Source organism: Setaria italica, chromosome IV (genome assembly GCF_000263155.2).
Source record: "Setaria italica strain Yugu1 chromosome IV, Setaria_italica_v2.0, whole genome shotgun sequence".
NCBI classification, from domain to species: Eukaryota; Viridiplantae; Streptophyta; class Magnoliopsida; order Poales; family Poaceae; genus Setaria; species Setaria italica.
In genome coordinates this window covers 22,958,570-22,979,300 of record NC_028453.1, presented here as the reverse complement: position 1 = coordinate 22,979,300, position 20,731 = coordinate 22,958,570, and the positions used below count along the sequence as shown (strand labels likewise).

Below are 20,731 nucleotides of genomic sequence, written 5' to 3'. Positions count from 1 at the left end.
CACCTTTCCTGTAGCTTTGCTACAAGTGTCTGAGCTAAAATATGCAAGTGTTGTTGAAATAACCATCTAAATATTTAACCCCTGCATTGCACTTCCGTGTAAAGCTAAATCTCACCGACGGCACATACGAACTACATCCGACGCCAGAAGATGGAGCAATAGCTGAGCTGCCGACCGCAGGAGCTAAAGCAGAACCCGTAGAGGACCAGTTCGCCTCCACCCGCTCGAAGGCAAGCCCCGGAGCATGAACCCAACTTTATAAACTTGCACATGCCTTCCTTCGTATGTATGTGCATTTATGTTATAGGAGTTGTTTGAAACCATAGATGCATGACTTAGTTTCCTTGACCTGAACACTAGTCTGTTGAGTCCGAGTAGTTGCAATGCTTAATAGGGCTCGGTAGAAGTCGAGTGATTTCCTATCACTCGCGAGTTATAGGAGTTGGTTGTTCTTCTTCTGGATACAACTATAAGGATGATGGACGGGGCAGGGCTTGGTAAACTCTTTTGGTGGTCGGTAGATCACCCCGTCTGTTTACTTGAATCTGTTTAAGGTCCGATAGTGATGGTGTTCATGATCAAGTGTTTGAAAGTAGTAATCTCATACCCATTATGGGATGGGGAAGCCTAGTACCTGATTGAACCTGGACGTGAGCGGTTCGATCCACTGTCTCTGGAACAGAGTTTCCCCTGCGGCCGTATGTGGTGGCAAGTGTGGTCACGGAACGGCAGAGGCCGGGTTTGTGGAACCTTGCACCAAGAGAGGTGGGCCCGACACGGGTCAGGGAATTGATGGGGACGGCCAACACAGGAAGCGACCCTCGGTGGTGCGCGGATGTCGTGAGGTTAGGTTCACCATGCATGGTTAAGGAACTCGAATCGATTCGTCTGCCTCTCACAGTTTGAGACTGCTTGATCGCTATGCTACACTGAGTAAAGATGGAACATGATGGTGAGATGAACATGATGTTAAGCTTATGCACATAATGTTTGGATCTGGGTTTGCTTAGCATAAGTTGCAAAAGTAGTCTGGTTAATGAACTGAGAACCGGAGCTAAAACATTGAAAGTAAGAACCTACTATAGTTGCTTTTGGCAAACAAAACCCCTCAGCCAAAGAGACTTGCATGTCTAGAAGTGGTGGAGTAGTTTTCCCACCGGTCAGTTAAGTCTTGTTGAGCTTAGAAGCTCAGCCTTGTTGCGGCATCTCTTTTCAGGTGAAGTTGAAGCTTTCGAGTGTGCTGGTGTTGGCACTTGGCCTCCCCAGCTGCCTCCTGGGTGGACGGTCGAGTGGGATCCATCCTCGGATGGCGAGGAGCCGGATCGTTGATGTCCTGATCGGTCTCATCAGGGACATCCGACCCCGACGCTAGCTTCCGCTGTTTTATCTTTCCGCTGCTTTTGAACCTTGTAAAACTCTGATTTTGAACCAGTGTATAATAAATCGTTGGACTAATTATTTGATCTGTTGTATTCTCTGGAACCACTCACCTTCGTGTGAGCTATGCTAACTTAGTCCTGTCTAAGTGGTTTTATCAGATGAAATCCGATGGATCGTCAAGTTAACTTGATTAAAGTATGGGATTCGTATGTCAGGCGACTCAACCGTGCTTTAGCTAAGTTAATCCGAGGTGTTCCGCCACAATATGATTCATAGTTGATGCATTTCTTCTTTGGTCGTGCAGAGATAGATTGAAATTTCATTAGATATTTTTGGTCCTTTCTTTCTAGGCTATGCTGTGTGCTTTTCTGCCTCCAGCAATGAAACAGTAGTATGCAATGTTGGTTGGAAATGCAAAGACCATGATTTGATTGGAATATTCGATCATCCTAGATAATGAAGTAAACACAGAAAGAATGAAATGTAATCTATTTTTCATTGTCTTCCAGCGTGTACGTCTCGTCGGCATTGCTAGCTTTGTATCCTGGACTTCCTTTCACTTTGTTCCACGCATAGTTAACCAATGTGACAGCTAGCTTGAGCCTGAAATTAGTCATATCCTTCTGTGCATAACAAATACAAATGCCTGTTAGCTGTAATGTAACATGGGGCATAGATTGGGTTGCTGAATTTGTGTTGTTCAACTTACCTATGTGAATAAGGAAGATAATTTGTTTCCGGTCCAAAGCTCCATGAATTTCACCGTGAATAGTCCACACGATGTGCTGCGAGATTATTTGGTATTTACACAAGTTAGGAAGTACTAATTATGGGAACCCGAGTATATTGAGAAGTGTTGTTGTGCATTGTACTTGTCAATCTGAATTTTCTTTTTGATGCATTCAATGACCAGCCATTCTTTGACTTGGGTGTCCTTCCACCTATATGCTGTGATCAATTGCAGGTCTACAAGGCGATTCATACGGTTCTGCAACCCTTGCAACTGAGTTCAATACAATTATCAGTGGTTGAGGTAATCATGTATAATTTGTTATTAAGTAGTCGGTACTAATATTAGTGTGTAACCAGTTGATGTAGTTGTTGCCGGCGAGTGGCAGTCCCCTTGGAGTCAAGTACCTGAATGACACCCTTACGACCATTAATGACCGCCAAATACCAATGACAATCTTTAATGTTGAGTGGAAAGAAGACCTGAAAAACGTGTTTCGTTAGATGTTTGCCTACGCCAAATCAACCTTATATAGCTGTAATAGGATGCAAGCTGTACCATGTCGCGATATAAACGGAAGTTGCCTTCTTCATTATTTCGTAATGAAGCGATGGTATCCCCACATATCATGTTGGCATTGTAAGTTGTCTCTAGATAGGCATATCCATCTTCCCTTCCGTTGATACTAGGTTGTGCTTTTAGTATTCGGATGTAAGCATTCATAACCTTTACTTGCAAGTTAAACATCTTTAGATTGTAATGTTGAAATAGAACCTTTTTATGCAGAGATACACTTACCGAATCATTCAGGTTTGCCTATATGTGTGTCCGTCGCCTCGAGTATGACATTTGTAGGTTGTACCACTCCCCTTGATTCCTGCAAGTTCAGAACGGCTGCAAATGATGGTAGTCGAGCTCGGAACTGAATGAAGGTATATGCCAAATAATATGGTAATAGACTTACACGTTATTCTTGTATTATATCATCGCGGCCGCCCCAGTGCAACCCTAGCAACCGATTGGAAATGAGGAGCCCTAGCGACCGATTGGAAGTGAGAAGAGGAATAAAAAGGAAAGAAGATGCTAATTAAGAAATATTTGATCTATTTCAACAATGCTATTTTACATCTTTCCAATTATATCCTATACTACCCATACCACTCATGCATGCTACCTATACTATAGCTTAAAGTTTTAGTAATATATAATTAATCTCAACCGTCGGATCCTTGCATACGAGTACTTTTCGAACAGTAGTATAATGGTTGATTTTGAAATTGTCAATACATGAAGCAGTAGCTAAGATGATCCAAATTGACAAATCTTAGCTACTGCTTCATGTATTGAAAATTTCAAAATCAACCATTGTAATAGCCAGACAACTTCAGTAAATTGAGTGTTTATTTTTCTTTGGGATTGCTGGAAAACAGCTTCCGGTAAAACAATGGTCTTTTCAGGTGTTTAGAAGCTGCATGTTGCTCGATGTTCCGCTCAGAGTTGATTCATGGTGCATGGTTGTTCATGTCGGTAGTCAATGTCCAAGAGAAGCCACCTTTCCATTCTAATATCTAATAGATTCCATCTGCAATTGACAAAATGGTTTGTACTGCTTACCAAAATGCAATGGTTGCATGTCTTTATTTCAACAAACGTTACTCATTCATAGTGGTGTGAAAATCACTATAACTCTTTTGTGTGCTCAACGTTTGAGTTGTTGTCCTGGAATGAAATCCTTTGTTCTGTTTTCTATGTCTGGCTGTCAGCAGATTGGTTTTTATCCCAAAAGATATTGTGATGAAGGAGGGAGGCGTTCATAAATATTATTGCGTACTTTTTTCTGTATCACATGTATCTTAATCATTACTCTTCCAATGGAATGATTAATGTACCAGCAAATGTTCATTTCTATTTTTCAAGTTAAACCATACTTACAGTAAAAATATGAAGTGTGACAAGACAACAACCCATCGTCTCTATATAGCTGCAAAATACCTTCACGTCTACGCTCATTTATTTATTTCCACGCGCCTGCTATACTAGCACGGCGGAGCGCGCCAATATCCCTAGTTGACCTGTGACTCATGCCTCTGGCAAAAGGACTTAAACCTTCCAAGGCCTTGCTTCAGTTTTGGTGGTTCCGAAGCAAAGGTGATGCGCAACCAGTTTTCCATGCCTAAGGCAGTCCCTGCAAAATCAGTCAGAATTTCTTGTTAGTGTTTGGGGTGCACATATAGTACAGAACGGTGCACTTGCCTTTTTTTTTAGTTAAAAATGAGAGTATGTCATTTTGGAGCCTCTCTCAAATAAATTAATGCCAGTCATTTTACGCATACTTTTTGCTAGCAGTGCTCTACCACCAGTCAGTTACATAGGCCTATAATGTGCTGATTAGGCTATATATAACCACTAAAAGCAGATGGTGAGTGATCAATCAAGTACTGACTGTCATTCTTTTTATAACATTCTCTGATGAGTGGCATAAATATGCAGCTCTACAGTCTACACAATATATGCTGCAAATATGCATGTATTTGATGTTTGATGTAGAAAAACTATTAGCCCTTCTACCACATACCAGGCAATACAATGACTGATTCCTCCTTTGCCAACTTTCTGCAGAAATCCAAGTCGTCACTAATGTCGGACAACCGTGATATCTCTAGTTTCACCTGCAGAATAGGTTGTCAGAAGCCTAGTTTCTTTCAAGCAATGTAAAAAGTATGTTCTGTTTGTCTTACCATCATAAAAAATGACCCCTCTGGTTTCCGGGGACAGGTAATACACTTGATTTCCTTTATTTCGTTGTAGCATATTTCTGCAGCCTCCTTTAACAACTTGATAATCTTGCTAAAGAATTCATCATTTGTTTTCTTCATAATATGAGGAATAGCTCCCTGATGAATTGATGAAAAAATTTAATTTTTAACCTGTTATAAACTAACTATTTTTAAAATAATCACCTGATATGTTTGTAAATAATATTTTTTTGCCACGCTAACAAGTATTGCTTGGCAGGACAACACTACAACGTCATACATTACACAAGGCTCCTTGTCACACCATCCAAGGCCTAGCAGGTAGTGTACTACGTCATATTTTATTGTGAGGCATGACCAAAGGGGTGAAATATAATTTTCATAATATTAATTTATAATGGGTAAATCTTCCACACAACATAGACAATGAAATATTTTCAATACATCGAAATAATCATGCCAATACTATACACACCACAGTGACTACTGAAACCTACAGAAAAGGGTTCATAAGAATGCTTTAGTCAGAATATGAACTTGCTGAAGAAGTAAAACCTGGGCACAGAATTCAGATGCCTAAGGCATCAAGCCAAGAATGGAAATCGAAAAATAAGTTGAGATGTCAGTGGCAGATATACAAATTTGTTCTGGTAACTTAGCAGAAACTTGGTAAGTAAGCCGTTTAGAAGAAGAAAGCACCCAACTTTGAGCAGAATTGGACCTAAACCTTGTCAATTGGGGTGCACACTCGCACCACACTGATCTAAGCTCAGTTCCTAAAAGAAAGTTTAGTACAATGCAACAAATTTCTGTGGAAGCTTCTCTTTTTCCTTGCCAAAGTATGATGAGCCCACATTTGTGTAGGCCAAATTGACTACCAAAGTTGGTAAAATGTAGGAAACAGCATGTGACTGTGATAGATGTAACAAAGTAATAAGAAAGTCAGGTGCATACAATTATACTAGTCATGAACCAAACGGTGGCCTAAAATCGTCAAATTCGCTTGACACAAGTGTGAAGAAGTGAAATAAAAACAAAACCCCTCTAAAAAGATTCTAAGAAGAGATAAATGATAAAATAAAAAATTCTTAGTATAGTCTTGCTGTTTCAAAATAAAAAAAAAATTCCGGTCTACCAACTTGCATATCTATAGAATATATTGCTAGAGCCAAGCAACAGAAAAAACAGCTCTCTCAAGATCATCTAGCTGAATTCAATATTGGTAACCCAAAGACTAACCAGAACAAATGTTGCAGGATCTCCTGTTAGCATTCTGAAGCTTCTCAGTGAATTAGAAACCTAGAATTACAGTTCAATTTAGTACAAATAGTTAGCAAAGATATTCCTTGAGTCACATGGAAACAACAATATCACAAAGAAAATTAATTCTAGGAACAACACAAAAGCTTCTGCGCAGATAAGCTTGCGCTATCTCCAAAATAGGCATGTTACTGACACATCAACCACTGTCAACACAATATGTATCCACAACCGAAAAATGGGGTAAGACAACTACACTAAGAGCTCTTGGGGTTTTATTTTTACCATATTGCCAACCACTAACATGATAGATATGATCTTTTCTAACTCTGGCTTGCAACTCCCTCATGCCTCTACTGTAAGCATGTCTTTGAGTTATCTTTGAGCCTTTTTGTAACTATCTCAACATGTGCAGTGATTTGCATAAAGAAATTTTGCCACGGCATACATATGTGCAATCCTTTGCTCATCTGTGGTGTTGAATGCATCTAATAACCTATATCTGTAATCGTCGTTGCATCCAAAGTATTGAATATATCTAAACAATTCAAATTATAAAACATACAAATGTGCAATTCTTTACACATCTATATGTAGAATATATCTTTTAACATATATCTGAATCCTTGCTGCATTCAAAATATTGAATATATCTGAACAATTAAGGTTCCTTTTCACATAGGGAAACTAATTACAATGGTAACTTCTAGATCAGAAGAACAAGCAGAGTAGACTAAGAGGTCCTCACAACTCACATCTCACGTTCCAGTAGCAAATAAATGTCATATGAAAAATATGAATTCTCTAAACACAGAAACCTGAACTGAAAAATAACTGTACCACGTCAGGCCACCAGTGCCACTGACAAAGTTTTAAGACAAAAAAGATGCATAAATGATTGTGAAAAATCACCTTGGTTTCTTTCAGAATACATTTTGGGTCACAAATTGCTATCCAGCCAAATCTCCAGCCAGGTACAGCCCATCTCTTTGATATAGCTCCAAGAGTGAGTATTGGAACAGTCTCCCCAAAAACACCCATTGGCACAAAAGGAGTGCTACCATAGACAAGGTTCCCATAGACCTCATCTGAGATGACTAACATACCGAGCTTGTTTGCTGTATCTGCAATCTAAGTCAGATACAGGCACATAATAAGCATAATTACACGAATAATGTAAGGCTACCTAGCAACCAGCATTGTATAAAACACCTTACTAACCTTGGACAAATGCTCATAGTTATACACAGAGCCACAAGGGTTATTGGGATTAATAATCAGTATTGCAACAGTATTCTCATCTGCAAGAGCTTCAACAGCTTCCAAGTCAACTTCCCAACCTCTCTCCGGAACAAGATCATAATGGCGTACTTCCATGTTATGAATCACAGCGTGCGCTTCATGTTTTGGGTAACCAGGCCTTGGGAGCAATATATTGACACCTGGTTGGCCAAAAACAGACATCACAGTCTCGATTGCTTGGGTGCATCCAGAAGTGAGCAGAACATCATCAGGGGAAAGCTTGTAAGGGAGACCACAGGATAGGTACTCTGCAACAGCTCTGGATTTAAGCAGAAAGTAAGTATTGACAAAAGAAATATGTCTTACGTGTACATACAAGATTTAACAAATTATTATATGTAGATGAAGAATTCAGTATGCTGTTATGAGACAATACGTTTCTCATGAACTGGTTCATATGTGTGAACAAGGTGGACAAGGAACCAAGACAGCAGCAACTCTTATGAAAATTATATGTGCAGATTGTTTCTCAGAACGTATTTTGTAAGATTATAATTTAGTAGATTTTACAAATATGTTGAAATAAATGCTAGTGGTTATTAAAGCTGCCCTCATGAGGACCCTGTTAATGTAACTGCTGGATACATCTTTGCTGTTTTCCAAGCTCATACAGTGTGGCGCCCAAAAACAATATATTATACCGATATTTGTAGTCATTACTCATTAGTGGCACATTGCTTAGAGCATTGGCATAGTCTACACAATGATACTTGGACCAGTAATTTCTATAAGAATATGGCATTTCACATAATGATGATTAAATATTACATGAATGTAATGAATCTAGCAAAAGCTATAATACACTATCAATCTATGTAATTCTTTTATATATATATTTCGGAGACATTCAAGCGCCATTATAGCTCCAAGACTGTAACAGTAGCGAGACGAACAAGGGGGATGAGCACTGACCGGCAAGCTGAGAATTTTGTGTCGCGGGATGGGTAGCCGTCGAACTGACCGGAGCGGAGGGCGGTGGCGACGGCCTCCACCGCCTCGGGAGCGGTGCGGTAAGAGGGGGCCGAGGAGGGGTCCCCGATGCTGAGCGGGATCACGGGCCGCGGGCCGCGCTCGTCCAGGCAGCCGTGGATGTCAAGGAGGTACGGCTGTACGCTCCGCTCCCCGGCTGCCGCGACGGCCGGGTTCGGCGACACGAAGAGCCATCTCCTGCTGCTCCGGTCACCCTCCATCGCTCCGCGGCAGGTAGACTGGATCTGGATGAGTGATTTGTCTGATTGATCGAGTTGTTAATGCAAGCTTGGCCAATGTGTCACTTTGTTCGGAAGCTTTGCTTCTGTGTTAGCTCGGAAATCCAATTCGTCTAGAGATCGTGTTTGACTGGCAACGAGTGTCGACAGTCGAGTGAGAGTGTTTGACTCGCAACGAGCGATGAATTGACCGGCCGCCTTTTCCCTCAAGTTTACTGCGACGCGTATGCCCACGTTTCCTTTTCTTTCTTATTCTTACTAGCAAGATGACCGTGCGTTGCTACGGCGAAACGACGTTACTTAGCGACAATGTTTTTTATCGTGTCATATAGCGCACCATATTTTTTATCATGTTGCGTAACATTTTTATCACGTTGCTCCGGCAGTTTGTTGCGTGTGCGGTCTCCGCGCGGTTGGATATGGACCCGCTCACACGTTGCTCCAGTGATACAGAAAAATAGAGCTCATATGAGATGAAAAATAGAAAAGAAAGCCGTGGACAGGCATAGGATATTATTTAGTATTTTTGAGAATTTTTGAGGAATTTTTGGGACAAGGGAAGGGCTTTAGGTAAAAAGACGTGTGCACTTACCGGGTGCACCTAGCGATTTCTTGGTGGCTGACGCAGTAATCGGGTGGGGACTGATGCTGCCACTATTTCGAGGAACCTCCCCCTCTTCTCTCCTTTTATCACCCGAACCCCTTTCTCTTTACAATATGGACTGCGGGTTGATTTCTAAAAACTTCAGGGGTTTTTCTGAAAAATAGGATGACGGACGTGGCGGAGACGTTACTCGTTTCACCTTTAACACCCTCCCTTTGCACTTTTTAGCAACCGAGCCCCCCGTCTCTTCAAAAGTGGACTGCGGGTTGATTTCACGAAACGTCAGGGTTTTTTTTGCAAAATGACCACGACGGACGAAAAATCCAGACAGAGACGTTACTTGCTTTAATAATAGGTAAAGATTTCCTGGGTCCAACAGTCTTCCTTTTAACTTTCCCGATAAGTATTAAGACAACCCAATAATTCACTATAATTCTTCTTAAATAAAGGAGTAGTTGTGACTCTTCCAATACAATAGTTGGATTGGGCTGAGATTATTGGAAGACTATAAAAGCAACTCTTCCGATAACGGTAAAAGTGATATTGAGATATCCTTATTAAGTACTCCATCTGTTCGCTTTTGATAGGCATATTTTCAAATCTGAAAGATTCTCTTTTGATCGTCTTATTTCAGTCCAACTATCCATCCAGTTAATGGTTGTCTTCGGTCTGATGCGTGACTCTTCGTTCTTCCAACCGAGATTGGCTACATGGGCATCAAGAAATATAGGCTCTAATGATTTGCTTGTTTACGAGGACTAATTAATAATATGATTAAATGGATGATAAGTAGGATGATAGGTAGGATTGTTTTTCTTGGTCACTGCGGTATGAGAAAATAGTACTATCAAAAGAGAATGGAGCGAGTAATTATTAGGAAACATATTGGGAGACAACTGGAGATTCTCTAAGTGCATAATTTTTGTTATGCACTTAGATATCGTCTATGCTCAGATGCATAATAATATCTATGAACTTAAAAAAAAAGCTAAAACAACCTACCATTTGAAACGGCGGGAGTATGATCTTATCCATCCCCGCTCGTGTATGTCCGTACGTTTTGAATCTGATCCAAAAATGCCTATCAATATGAATGTCTCGTACATGTTCTTTATCATCCATACACATAATGTGATTTATATATCTGGATGCATGATCCTCTACCAATGATAATGTGAATTTCTTATACCTTTGTTGGGGAATCGGCCATGGGTCGCGGCCCGAGGGAACCCATAGGACCATGGGTTCTGGAGGTCCTCCAGGATCAGCGGGGTCCCTCCGAAGTCCCCCTACTAGCTAGAAGCCCTTGATGCCCCACGCACGCTGTCACGGTAGGTCGCCCTATCGGAAGGACGGGACCCCTTCGGAAGGCTCGGCGCCCTTCCGGGTCCAGAGGAGGGCCCTCGAGAGCCTCACTCCCGTTCGGGGGTCATATGTTTCCAGAAGTGTGGGGGTGAAGAACAAGGCTCCACCCCCCGCGGTCGCCTAGGGAGCAAAGGTCCACCCCACACATGATCTCGGTACGTAACGGGCGTCCCGCGTGATCTCCTAGTACAAAGCTGCCATGTTAGCCCTAAACACAGAAGGTCTCCGGACGAAGCTACCACATTAGCCCTAAGTACGGAGGGTCTCCGTACTTCGAGGGGGGGTTGTTGACCTTGCTACCCTGGGGGTGTCCTCACGCCAGGCCCGAACCCACGGGCGCTTTATCGAGGGCATGTAGGCCTTTTGCACGAAAAGGTCCTGCTCCCTGAGGATATAAATAAAGTGGCACATGGTTCGACCAAGATACAACATTCAAGCCACTCAGTTCCTTACAAGCTCTTCTGGACAAGTGCCTTACCCAAAAGCAACCCTCTACTGTTCGGACTCTTTTTTACCACCAACAACCCTCTTCTATCTTAACTCTTCACTTCTATTGTCACATACTCCCTCTGTCCTAAAAAGAATGATTTTATGGATTGTCAGAATGATTTTTTGGATTTTCCAGACATATCAAGGCACATGTACCCTTAGTTATTTCAGTTTGCATATAGAAAATGAGAAAATATGTTTCCATTTAATCATGCATGCATGAGATCAACGAGCCAAATTATACGTGCATAAAATTTAAATCCTAGAATATCATTCTTTTTGGGATAAATTTTGAAGGCCAAAACATCATTCTTTTCGGGATGGAGGGACTACATGATGCCAAAACATCATTCTTTTGGGGATGGAGGGACTACATGATACTCCCTCCGTCTTGTAATACAAGGCATACAAGAGTTCAAAATTTACCCTCAAATACAAGGTATTGTAGGCACATTTGGATCATTACCATTTAATTCTTTCTATAATTAACAAGATAAGGATGAATGATTGGTGGATTATTATAAAAATAAGTTCTATTCTATCTGCAACTATCATTAACTCAGGGTATATACGTCTTTTGCTACTCTACTAATATGTTCTAAACTCTGTATGATGTGTTGTATTTCAGGATGGAGGGAGTACATCTGTGTCAAACGGGTCATTCAGGATTTCAGATAAATAAACCAGACTTATAAACACAATTACAAGTCCTCCCCTATTCCATACGGCAGTGACTCTGTCTTAAAAACAATTGAACAGTCAAGCAGCTAGGCAAGCGGCAACTACTCCCAGAGAAGCTGGCTGAGAGGAAATAGACTCTTAAAATACTGGTACAATCCAATTCGTTCGAAACCAATTCTGATTATTATTTTAGATGGATTCTAATTATTTTAGCATATCCAGACGCCCTTTGGCTGCTTCGCTCAGATATCAGAATTTGTACATGCACGATGACGTATCCACGCCGGCACCCGGCGCGTGGAGCCATGGTGTGCGGACAGCGCCTTCGTCGATCATTGGGCGCAGCTGCGCGCCTGCAGCCTACGCCGGCCGGTACGCCCGCCGCTCGCGTTCTCCTTGCGTTCTCATTGGGATCTCCATCCGTTACCAACTATCATATTTTTCATGTGGTGCGGAGGCGTTGAGAAAGGGCTTAGAACAACAATTTTTGCATTTTGGTACTCCGTCTTCTCAAATATATTTCTAGTGACATAAACGGCAGCTCACTTGGCCTACTTCCATAGCAAAATACGCTGAATGGAGTACATATGACTGTGCACGCACAATTTGATAATTCATATGTGCAATTTATTTTCTATAAGCATGCGATGTTTTCAAATAGTGATGATTAAATATTATACGAAAGCACTTTTCATGATAAATCTATCAAAAGCTTTGCATTGATCTATGTAATTCTTTGTACACTGGCATTCTCATTTTTGCCTTCCGTTCTTAAATATATGATACTGTTGACTTTTTCAAACTTTAACTAACAACATTTTTTAAGTGAATTAGTTAAATAAAATAAAATAAGTATCATTACATCTATAATAAGAAGTATATTAGATTTAACCTGTAGGTTTATCTGTTTGGAAACACAATTGTCAAAAGACAAACAGTCAGATGAACATAGAAAGTCAATGGTGTCATATTTAAGAACGAAGGCTTACCGTCGATCTAAATTCCCTCTCCACAAATCACGGCAATAGCACCAACAATGGATCATGCATCATAATTCCATAATAATCACGTTAGTCAATCTGGGTTTTAGATTTCTGAAAAAGAAACAAAATTAGCTTACGACGCATGATGGTCGATTTTGAAAAAAAAGATATTTTTGGCCGAAATCATTCACGTGTTTATAAATTTTAAAGCATCGTTTGCATACAAAATGGAAAAAATAGTAAATTAACCAGTTCACATTAGTTTGCTGCAACTGTTAAACTATGTTTCATGAATAGTTGAGGGCCTACCATTGGGAAGGGTATGGATAAACTCACTCTTGTTCACACCCAAATCGAAATAATTATTACTTACGCCACCAAATATGCACGCATCTGGGCTCAAAAGCAGGCCGGGCTTTGTTGTTGCTTGCACAATGCAGATGTACGTATAGCCATGGGCCTTGTCCAGCGGACATTGCTTGTACGAGTCTTTCTTTGCTGCTGCCATCCGACCGCATGCACACAATAGCGTGCACATAGTGATCAGCCCTACCAGCAAGTGCTGGCAGGCCCACCAACGACGCGTGGAAGGGAGAAGGGCACACGGAGCTCATAGCTCTGTCTGCTTCATACGCTGTGCATCGATCGCTGGGAAGGAGAGTGTGGGGCTAGGCTGGCAGCTTCACGGCATGTGAAAGCTCTCCTGTCCGGCCATCCGCTGAGCCTTATCTTCTCACCGCTCATTCTGTCCATGAGACTAAACTTAAGGTTTGCTTGTTTTTCTTCTATCTGCAGTATCTATTGCCTCTATTCCTAAGAATTTCTAGCAGTTTTCGCTCAATACATAAATGTCTAGCACATCATTTCGCAGGTTGATCTTATTGAGTATGTTGAAAAGCATGAGTTTGTATTTGATGTTGTGTTAGATGAAGATGTTTCAAATGGTGAGGTGGGCACAAATTGCATAACCTTTTTCATCAATGTTTAAAGTACTGTAAATTCATTCCCAGACACTGTCTTCCTTCGACTTACAGGTTTATCGCGAAACAGTAGAACCTGTTGTTCCAATAATTTTTAATAGAACAAAAGAAACTTGTTTACTTATGGACAAACAGGTATATGTCCCATCTATTCTAGATACATCCCACTCAGGTAGTGGAAAGACCTACACCATGAGACCCCTTCCTTCTTAAGGCCTCTCAAGATATCTTGAGATTAATGCACCATACATACCGCAACTAAGGGTTTCAATTATTTGTCAGCTTCTTTGAGATATACGGTGGCAAATTATTTGACTTACACAATGATAGGAGGTGAGTTGCTACAGAATTTGTGATGTTTAGGAATGGTGTGTATCCCTGGGTCCGCTAGAATTTGTGATGTTCAGGAATGGTGTGTATCCCTAGGTCTGCTAGATCGATTGGAGCGTACCTCGCAAGCGCACCTGCGCGTGGTAGGGATGGGCAGCGCCTCGGCCCTCATCTTCGAGCGACCGCTCGTTCTCCTTCCCCAAGCCGGCGTGGCCGCACCCACGGCTCCAGCTTGCCATGGTGATGGACCCGAAGAGGAAATGAACGAGCCATGGCCTCCCCGCAGAGAAGCCACGAGCCCCACCATCATGAGCCTCTCCGTCGACCACCACCCCCACGACGCCGTTATGAATGAATGCTATGAAAAAATAGGCATGTTCATCATTTCAAATGCAAAGATTGAGTTTAAGTAATAAAATTCTCATCATCTACTTTTTAAACAAAAATGCAGGAGCTCTGACGCCCAATCAAGGATAAAGAAGTTGTGAAGTAGAAGCCATGCGGTGCCACACCACCCTGTGAAGGGCAGCATTGGGAGAAGCCCCTTAACACAACAGAGGAGGTTACACAACTTGGTTCATCTATTTTTTATATCCACAAAAACGTTCTGTGCATGTATTCTCATCATGAGTTGACTGGCATGCTTTCAAATATTTATTTTACTCCTAAGAAAAGTACAAGGTACGAACCAGGGCCTCATTATAAAAGACGAACCTCACTCTTGTAGTCTGCAGAGAAAGAATGCAGCAAGGCCAACATTACAAAAATACCAAGTCATAGTTAAACAGAAAGAGGACTTAGAATATATCAATTCCTTATTTTTATCTTTAATAATGATACAATTGGGTTCCTAATAAAAAGATACAATCAGGAGTGCTGAGTTAAATCGTTATGTTGCTGATACCAAGAATGAAAACGCATGGATGTCTGCAAAAATAATTGATAATTTGGGTTGACTGAAATGCTGTAATAATGCCCTCGAAAACAGTAATATTTATGTGGTCCACGAGTTAACTTGCAGATGCTCTTGTAGAAAAGAATATAATTCTCTGATAAAATGTGATCATCATGAATTCAAACAGATGATCTGAACTCCAAAAGCAGTCTGCTTAGGATATGCAGACTTGGAACAAAAGAAGCAGTCCCAACTGTTCTACAGGTGCAGCAGCTAGAAGATTGTCTGCATATGCAAAAGCACCAGCAATCCCTACATTTGGACAATAGCTGTCATTAAATCCCTTAATAACCATGCTAAACACTTGCCATCTTCTTCTGTTGCGGTTTAAGAATATGTTAAGAGATGTTCTACTTAGTACTTACTAAGTTCAGAGCTCACCAAGTATATCAATTGGTAACCTATAGTCGGGGCCAGGGACAACTGTTTAAATAGTACGAAGATCAACAGGACCCGCACCTCATCGATGATTACGCGAGAGAGGCGTGGAGCGAATCAGCATCGTCACCTGGAGTCGGCGGAGGTGAACTCATGGAGGCGGCCGGCGGGGGAGAAGATGACGAGCGCGACCTGTGCGTTGCAGAGCACGGAGAGCTTGTAGGCTTTCTTGAACAGCCCGTTCCGCTGCTTGGAGAAGCGCACCTGCCGGCTGGTCCGGTCCTCGATCCGCCGTAGCTCCACCCGCTCGCGCTTCCTCTTCGTCCCCTTCTTCTCCTGCTGCAGCAGGTCAAGCTCCACCCGCCGCTCCATTCCTTTCGTCCCAACAACGCCAACCCATACCAACCTCGCAATGAGCTCGAGCTCGCTGTCACTTCACTCCTGAGAGGGAGAGGCACAGCAGATCAGGGCCTCAGGGGAGGATATAAAGAGAGGATCGGAGCAAATCTTGGTCTTGGGGACTTGGGGTTCGCTCCCCGCCAGTTGCCTCGAGGCCGCTATGCCTCTTGGCTCCCCTGCGATGCTGCCACCTCCCCGCCGCCCGCCCTCATTCCCCACCGCCCGGCTTCAGCCTGGTCCGACGGTGGAGGCAGGTGGCCTTGAGGTGGCGTCAGCGGCCTTAGGGGTGGGGACAGCGGTGCGTCCTACGGGGAGGAAGGGGCCATGGCAGTCGGCGGTGTGAGGGAGGGAGGGGCCACATCGACGGGTGGCGCTGGTGCGGCGGAGGCGCGCGACCAAGAGAAGCACTAGCGGCGGGGCAGAAGAGGCGCGGCGGAGTCTCGGAGGAAAAGAATGAAGCATTTTTTTTCCTGTAACGAGTGGTATTGGTGGGTAATTACCCACCAACTCTATGAGAAGGTTCAAAATAGGAGGTTTTGGAGCTGCCAAAGAGGTGCTCCAAAACTCCACCCCTATTGGCACTACAGCTCCATGGAGTGGGCAACTCCATGGAGTTTTGAAGCTGGGATGTTTGGCTGAATTTTTTGCTGGAGTTGCTGGAGTTGTGGAGTGAAGCCATACCAAACAGGCCCTTAGAATCACGGGAATATACAACTAAATCCACCTATGGTGCGCTTTTTGAGGGAGCCCTCGGTTTTGCTCCATATGATCGTATCTGGAAATCTTGGGCACCCCCTAAATGTCGTTTCTTCATGTGGCTGGTCACTCACAATCACTGCTGGACAACAGACAGGTTGGCCCGGCGAGGTCTTCCTCACTCGGACTGGTGTTTGCTATGTGATCAGGAGGAGGAGAACATCCGGCACCTCCTCATTGGATGTGTGTTTGCAAGACAATTCTGGTATGACATCCTGCATAGCATCGATCTGCATCGCTTGCTTCGCAGCCAGTTGATTCCTCCTTTGATGCCTAGTGGGACAAGGCAGGTCAGATAGTAAGTGGCGACGAGCAAAAGGGACTAAATTCCCTCATCATCCTTGGCGTCTGGACCATCTGGAAGCATATTTTCAATGGAGCTACACCTAGATTGTCTACGGCTTTGAACCTAGCTCGGGAGGAAGCTCTTTTATGGTATATGGCTGGTGCTAGGGGACTACCCTGGCGCACAGCTTGAGGTGATGGTTAGAGGTTTCTTGGTCAAGTCTTTCTTCTCAGTAATAGGTCATTAATTTCAGTCAGTGAGTGGGTGCACGCGCGAGCATTTTGGGTCTCTGTATGACTATTTCCTCTACTATTAATACAATGATATGTAGCTCTTTAGCGTATTCGAGAAAAAAAAGACAGTGTTATATTCATGTCCTCAGTTTGGCCATTAGTTTTGTTGGTGACATGTTGTAGAAAACAACAGCTTTGTACCCAATTTGTTCTATAGAGTACGCCAACAGTGACTTAAAAAATTAGTTTTGAGATCCGAAACACAATAGATTTGAAGAAGACGTCAGCAGTATGAACATCATCATCACTCTTATGACAAGGTATCCACCAAAGGAATAGAAGAAATAGGAAGAGGCTTGTATAAACCATGCGGATTCAAGTGTGACTTAACTTTTTGATATGCAATGCAACAGAGTAACAAACCTCTCAACATCTTACCTCATCTTTGATAAAAAAAATGAGTGTGGCCAGAACATCCTCCCCTCCATCTTCTTAGCACCAAAATGACCCATCAATCCTCCACCATGTGCCTCTTGCAACAACAAAATACGAGCGGATCCAACTGGAATGCATATACGGTTAGCTCTAAACAAAAATGCAACGTTCAACACATATGGCTTCCATGTGCATCCCTTTTTGCAATTTAATAGGACATATTTAAAATCAACATCAAACTCATATTGTCTCTTTGATTCAAGCCCAAAAATACAAAAATCAAGTTGAGACAACATGGTATAGCGGTGAGACAAAGCATCAGCAATCATATTATCCTTCTCTTTCTTGTGTTTAATGATATAAGACAGAGATTCAATAAATTTAACCTACTTAGCATGTCTATGATTCAGTTTACTTTGCATGCTAAGGTTCTTTAGCGATTCATGATAAAAATGAATAATAAATTCCTTAGATCATAAATAATGTTGCCATGTTTCTAATAAACGAACAAGAGCATATAGTTGTTTATCATACGTGGAATAATTCAAAACAAGCTCGTTCAATTTCTCACCAAAGTAAGCAACGGGTTTACCTTTTTGCATCAAAACATCACCAATACCAACTCCACTAGCATCACATTATAGCTCAAAAGCCTTACCAAGATCAGGAAGTTGTATAGCAATGGTGTTGAAGTAAGCTTCTCTATTAATGTTGCAAAAGCTTGCTCTTGTGCTGAACCGCAATGAAAACAAACACCCTTCTTCAACAATGGTGCTGAAATCTCTCACAAAATACCGATAAAACCCTGCAAGTCCAAGGAAGTTCCTCACTTACATAATAGTCTTAGGGAAAATTCCTACTCGATACGATCCAATATCCATATTAAGTTTGGATATGAAAAATATGGACATTCATGTCTAGAAAAGGTCAAATCTAGGGAAGTCGAAAATGAAATAATCCAATTGGATTTTAGATTATCCAAATCCATTCCTAGCTCCAGTCATGGACTCATGGGTGTTCTCTTCATCATTCTCACATCACAAGGTGGAACTGGTGCCAACAAAGCCTAAAGGAACGGGAGAGGCGGGAAAAGAGCCCCGCGGCTGTTCTCATAGCCACATGGGCTTTGTGGTGGTGACAAGCAAGGTAAGTAATGTCCAAGTGCTTGTACAACTGCGGTTTAGGCTCTAGGCGACAATGGCCTGATCAGTTTAGGTAGTCAAAATCATATGGTGTGTATATCATTATATGGAAGAGTATTTTCTAGTACGTGAGAAAGGATTTCTTTATAATAGAACGGAGTCAACAACGATGACTATTATCTCTACCACTAGTAAGCCAGTACCATTCGTGTCAACACCCGTGGCTCTCGGGGTGCCGACCCATGCTAATAGGTGGGCCCCACTTCCTCCCTCCCTCCCTCCCTTACGCTCGGGTGCATCTATGTGTCACAAGAGGTCTGGATAGGATTTTCACCCAGAGAAACCCTGTGCAGCAGAGTTGTAGCTCTAACATGACACCACCAACGGGGAAAATGATGCCCTAGGGTGCCGCCGTCATCTCCACTAGCATGAAGGCCGGCGAGGGCTTTCGCCTGGAGCATGCCAACCTTTCACTGCACGCTCACGGCTCAGCACTCTCGGACCACAGCCACAGCAGCGCAGCCGGGGCGCGCCGTCGCCGTGCCTCCACGTGCCACGCTGCCGTACCTCCACCTCCGCTGCAGTTGCTGCTTAGAGGCGCCACCACTCGACCTCCACTTCTCGCACGCAGCCACCGCCCTAGCATCGCCGGGCATCTCCTCAAGGCATCACAACACCACGCCACCAAGCCTCCTCCATGCCGCAAGCCCACCATCCAACCACCGCTGCCCATGCACAATGCCTTTGTATGCAGCCTCCACTTCTCGCTGCTCACATGCAGCGCCTCCCTTGCAGCCACCGTCAGCCACCATGCCCGCGAGCCACATTCCCATTCGTACCGCCACCACTACTGAACCACCCGCACACGGCCGCATCACGTATCGCCTCTGCGGTACTAGCCACCGGAGCACCGCAAGCCACACTTCCTCGCACGCGGCAACCACGCCTCTTCGCGCATGGCCCCATCACACTGTCGCATCACCAAGTGTCGGCTGCCCACGCACGACCTCCACGGCCGTCGCCAACTCGCGTAGCCACTACCTATCGAGCTTGGTTGCCACCGCTGCCACCTCACCATCCCAAGGATACCGCCGGCATAGGGGGTCCAAAATGGCTAGATCTGAATGTGGAATCACCAGATCCGTTCCTCCCCAGCATGGATCTGGGCCTCCACACCATAGTCGCGACCCTGCTACAGGAGCTAGCTTGGGGTGTGTTTGGTTGCAAGGTCAATCTGGGATGGGGCGAGACGGTTCCAATTTTGCCGGTGTTCGGTTGCGGAGCGAGGGAGGATGGGTGATGGGTCCATCCCACAAGCGAATATCCACGCTAGATGTGGGATGCCCTCATCTGCCGAAAACAAGCGGACGGGCTCGTCCCGGTTCGACGCTGTCCTTCTCCATCTCATGTGCGAGCTGCGTCGTGTTCGGACACTGGAGTGCACGGGAGCTCCGCTGCGTGCAGGCGATAGAGCAGCGCGGGGAGAAATAGCACTGGTAGCAGCAGAGCAGAGAGCAGGATCCGGACGGTAGAACCTTGGCAGATTTTGCGGCAGGTGGGGTGCTCGTCCTCAGGCAGCGTGCGCAAGCACTGCACGAGGGTAGCTGGCCATCGTGGAAATAGATGGATGGAAAAGTTAAAATTCCAACTTTCCCTTCAATGGATTTGTAAAGATGGTAGTCAAATCGATTCGCAACGGATCAAGGAAGCTTCCAAAGCGAGCAATTGAAATGAAACTCAACATGCCTGACGAATTTGGCCGGCGAGTATCAGGTGGCCAACGGGAGGTCCTTCGGCGGCGCAAGCTTCCCGCGAGCGGACGCGCCTAGCTAGCAGCCGCGCGAGCTCCCTCCACGGGCAGCCACGCCTACTCCTCCCGCAGGCGGCCCTGCGTGCTCCTCCGACGGTGCCTGAGGCTGGCATTGCCTCGATTTGGATCCACGGACGGGAAAAAGGGGAAAGAACAGAGGAAGAGGAAGATCGGAAAGGGAGGTTGACACGCGGGTAACGTGTTACAATATCATCCATCCTAGGTAATTATCGCTCCTATCAAACAGAAAACTAGAACGGATCTATCCC

General features: G+C 43.7%; 2 protein-coding genes and 2 long non-coding RNA genes across 5 annotated transcripts; 1 reads left to right on the top strand and 3 right to left on the bottom strand.

Moving 5' to 3' along the window:
• Positions 1-1,792: 1,792 nt before the first annotated feature.
• Positions 1,793-3,346, bottom strand: LOC105914304. Its single transcript, XR_001163878.2, has 7 exons — positions 3,075-3,346; positions 2,909-2,987; positions 2,669-2,836; positions 2,467-2,592; positions 2,253-2,383; positions 2,090-2,165; positions 1,793-2,003 (listed from the first exon to the last, which is right to left on the bottom strand). It is a non-coding gene; the product is annotated as an uncharacterized LOC105914304 (long non-coding RNA).
• Positions 3,347-3,928: 582 nt separating this feature from the next.
• LOC101758101 (nicotianamine aminotransferase B) lies at positions 3,929-10,219 on the bottom strand. Its single transcript, XM_004965376.4, has 7 exons — positions 8,341-10,219; positions 7,348-7,687; positions 7,039-7,257; positions 6,106-6,165; positions 4,849-5,004; positions 4,686-4,779; positions 3,929-4,295 (listed from the first exon to the last, which is right to left on the bottom strand). Exons 1-7 carry the CDS (start codon positions 8,616-8,618, stop codon positions 4,174-4,176), a joined length of 1,269 nt encoding a protein of 422 aa, XP_004965433.1. The 5' UTR covers positions 8,619-10,219; the 3' UTR covers positions 3,929-4,173.
• A 2,874-nt stretch (positions 10,220-13,093) lies between these two features.
• On the top strand, positions 13,094-14,737 carry LOC101757832. Its single transcript, XR_002677349.1, has 2 exons — positions 13,094-13,526; positions 13,630-14,737. It is a non-coding gene; the product is annotated as an uncharacterized LOC101757832 (long non-coding RNA).
• Positions 14,291-16,388, bottom strand: LOC105914325 (MADS-box transcription factor 56). Of its 2 annotated transcripts, XM_012845708.3 has the most exons (3): positions 15,532-16,388; positions 14,783-14,796; positions 14,302-14,426 (listed from the first exon to the last, which is right to left on the bottom strand). In XM_012845708.3, exons 1-2 carry the CDS (start codon positions 15,771-15,773, stop codon positions 14,784-14,786), a joined length of 255 nt encoding a protein of 84 aa, XP_012701162.1. In that variant the 5' UTR covers positions 15,774-16,388; the 3' UTR covers positions 14,302-14,426; position 14,783. The 2 variants fall into 2 exon arrangements, with proteins under 2 accessions (XP_012701161.1, XP_012701162.1); XM_012845707.2 differs by lacking the exon at positions 14,783-14,796 and having other exon boundaries at positions 14,291-14,426; positions 15,532-16,381.
• Positions 16,389-20,731: the final 4,343 nt, after the last annotated feature.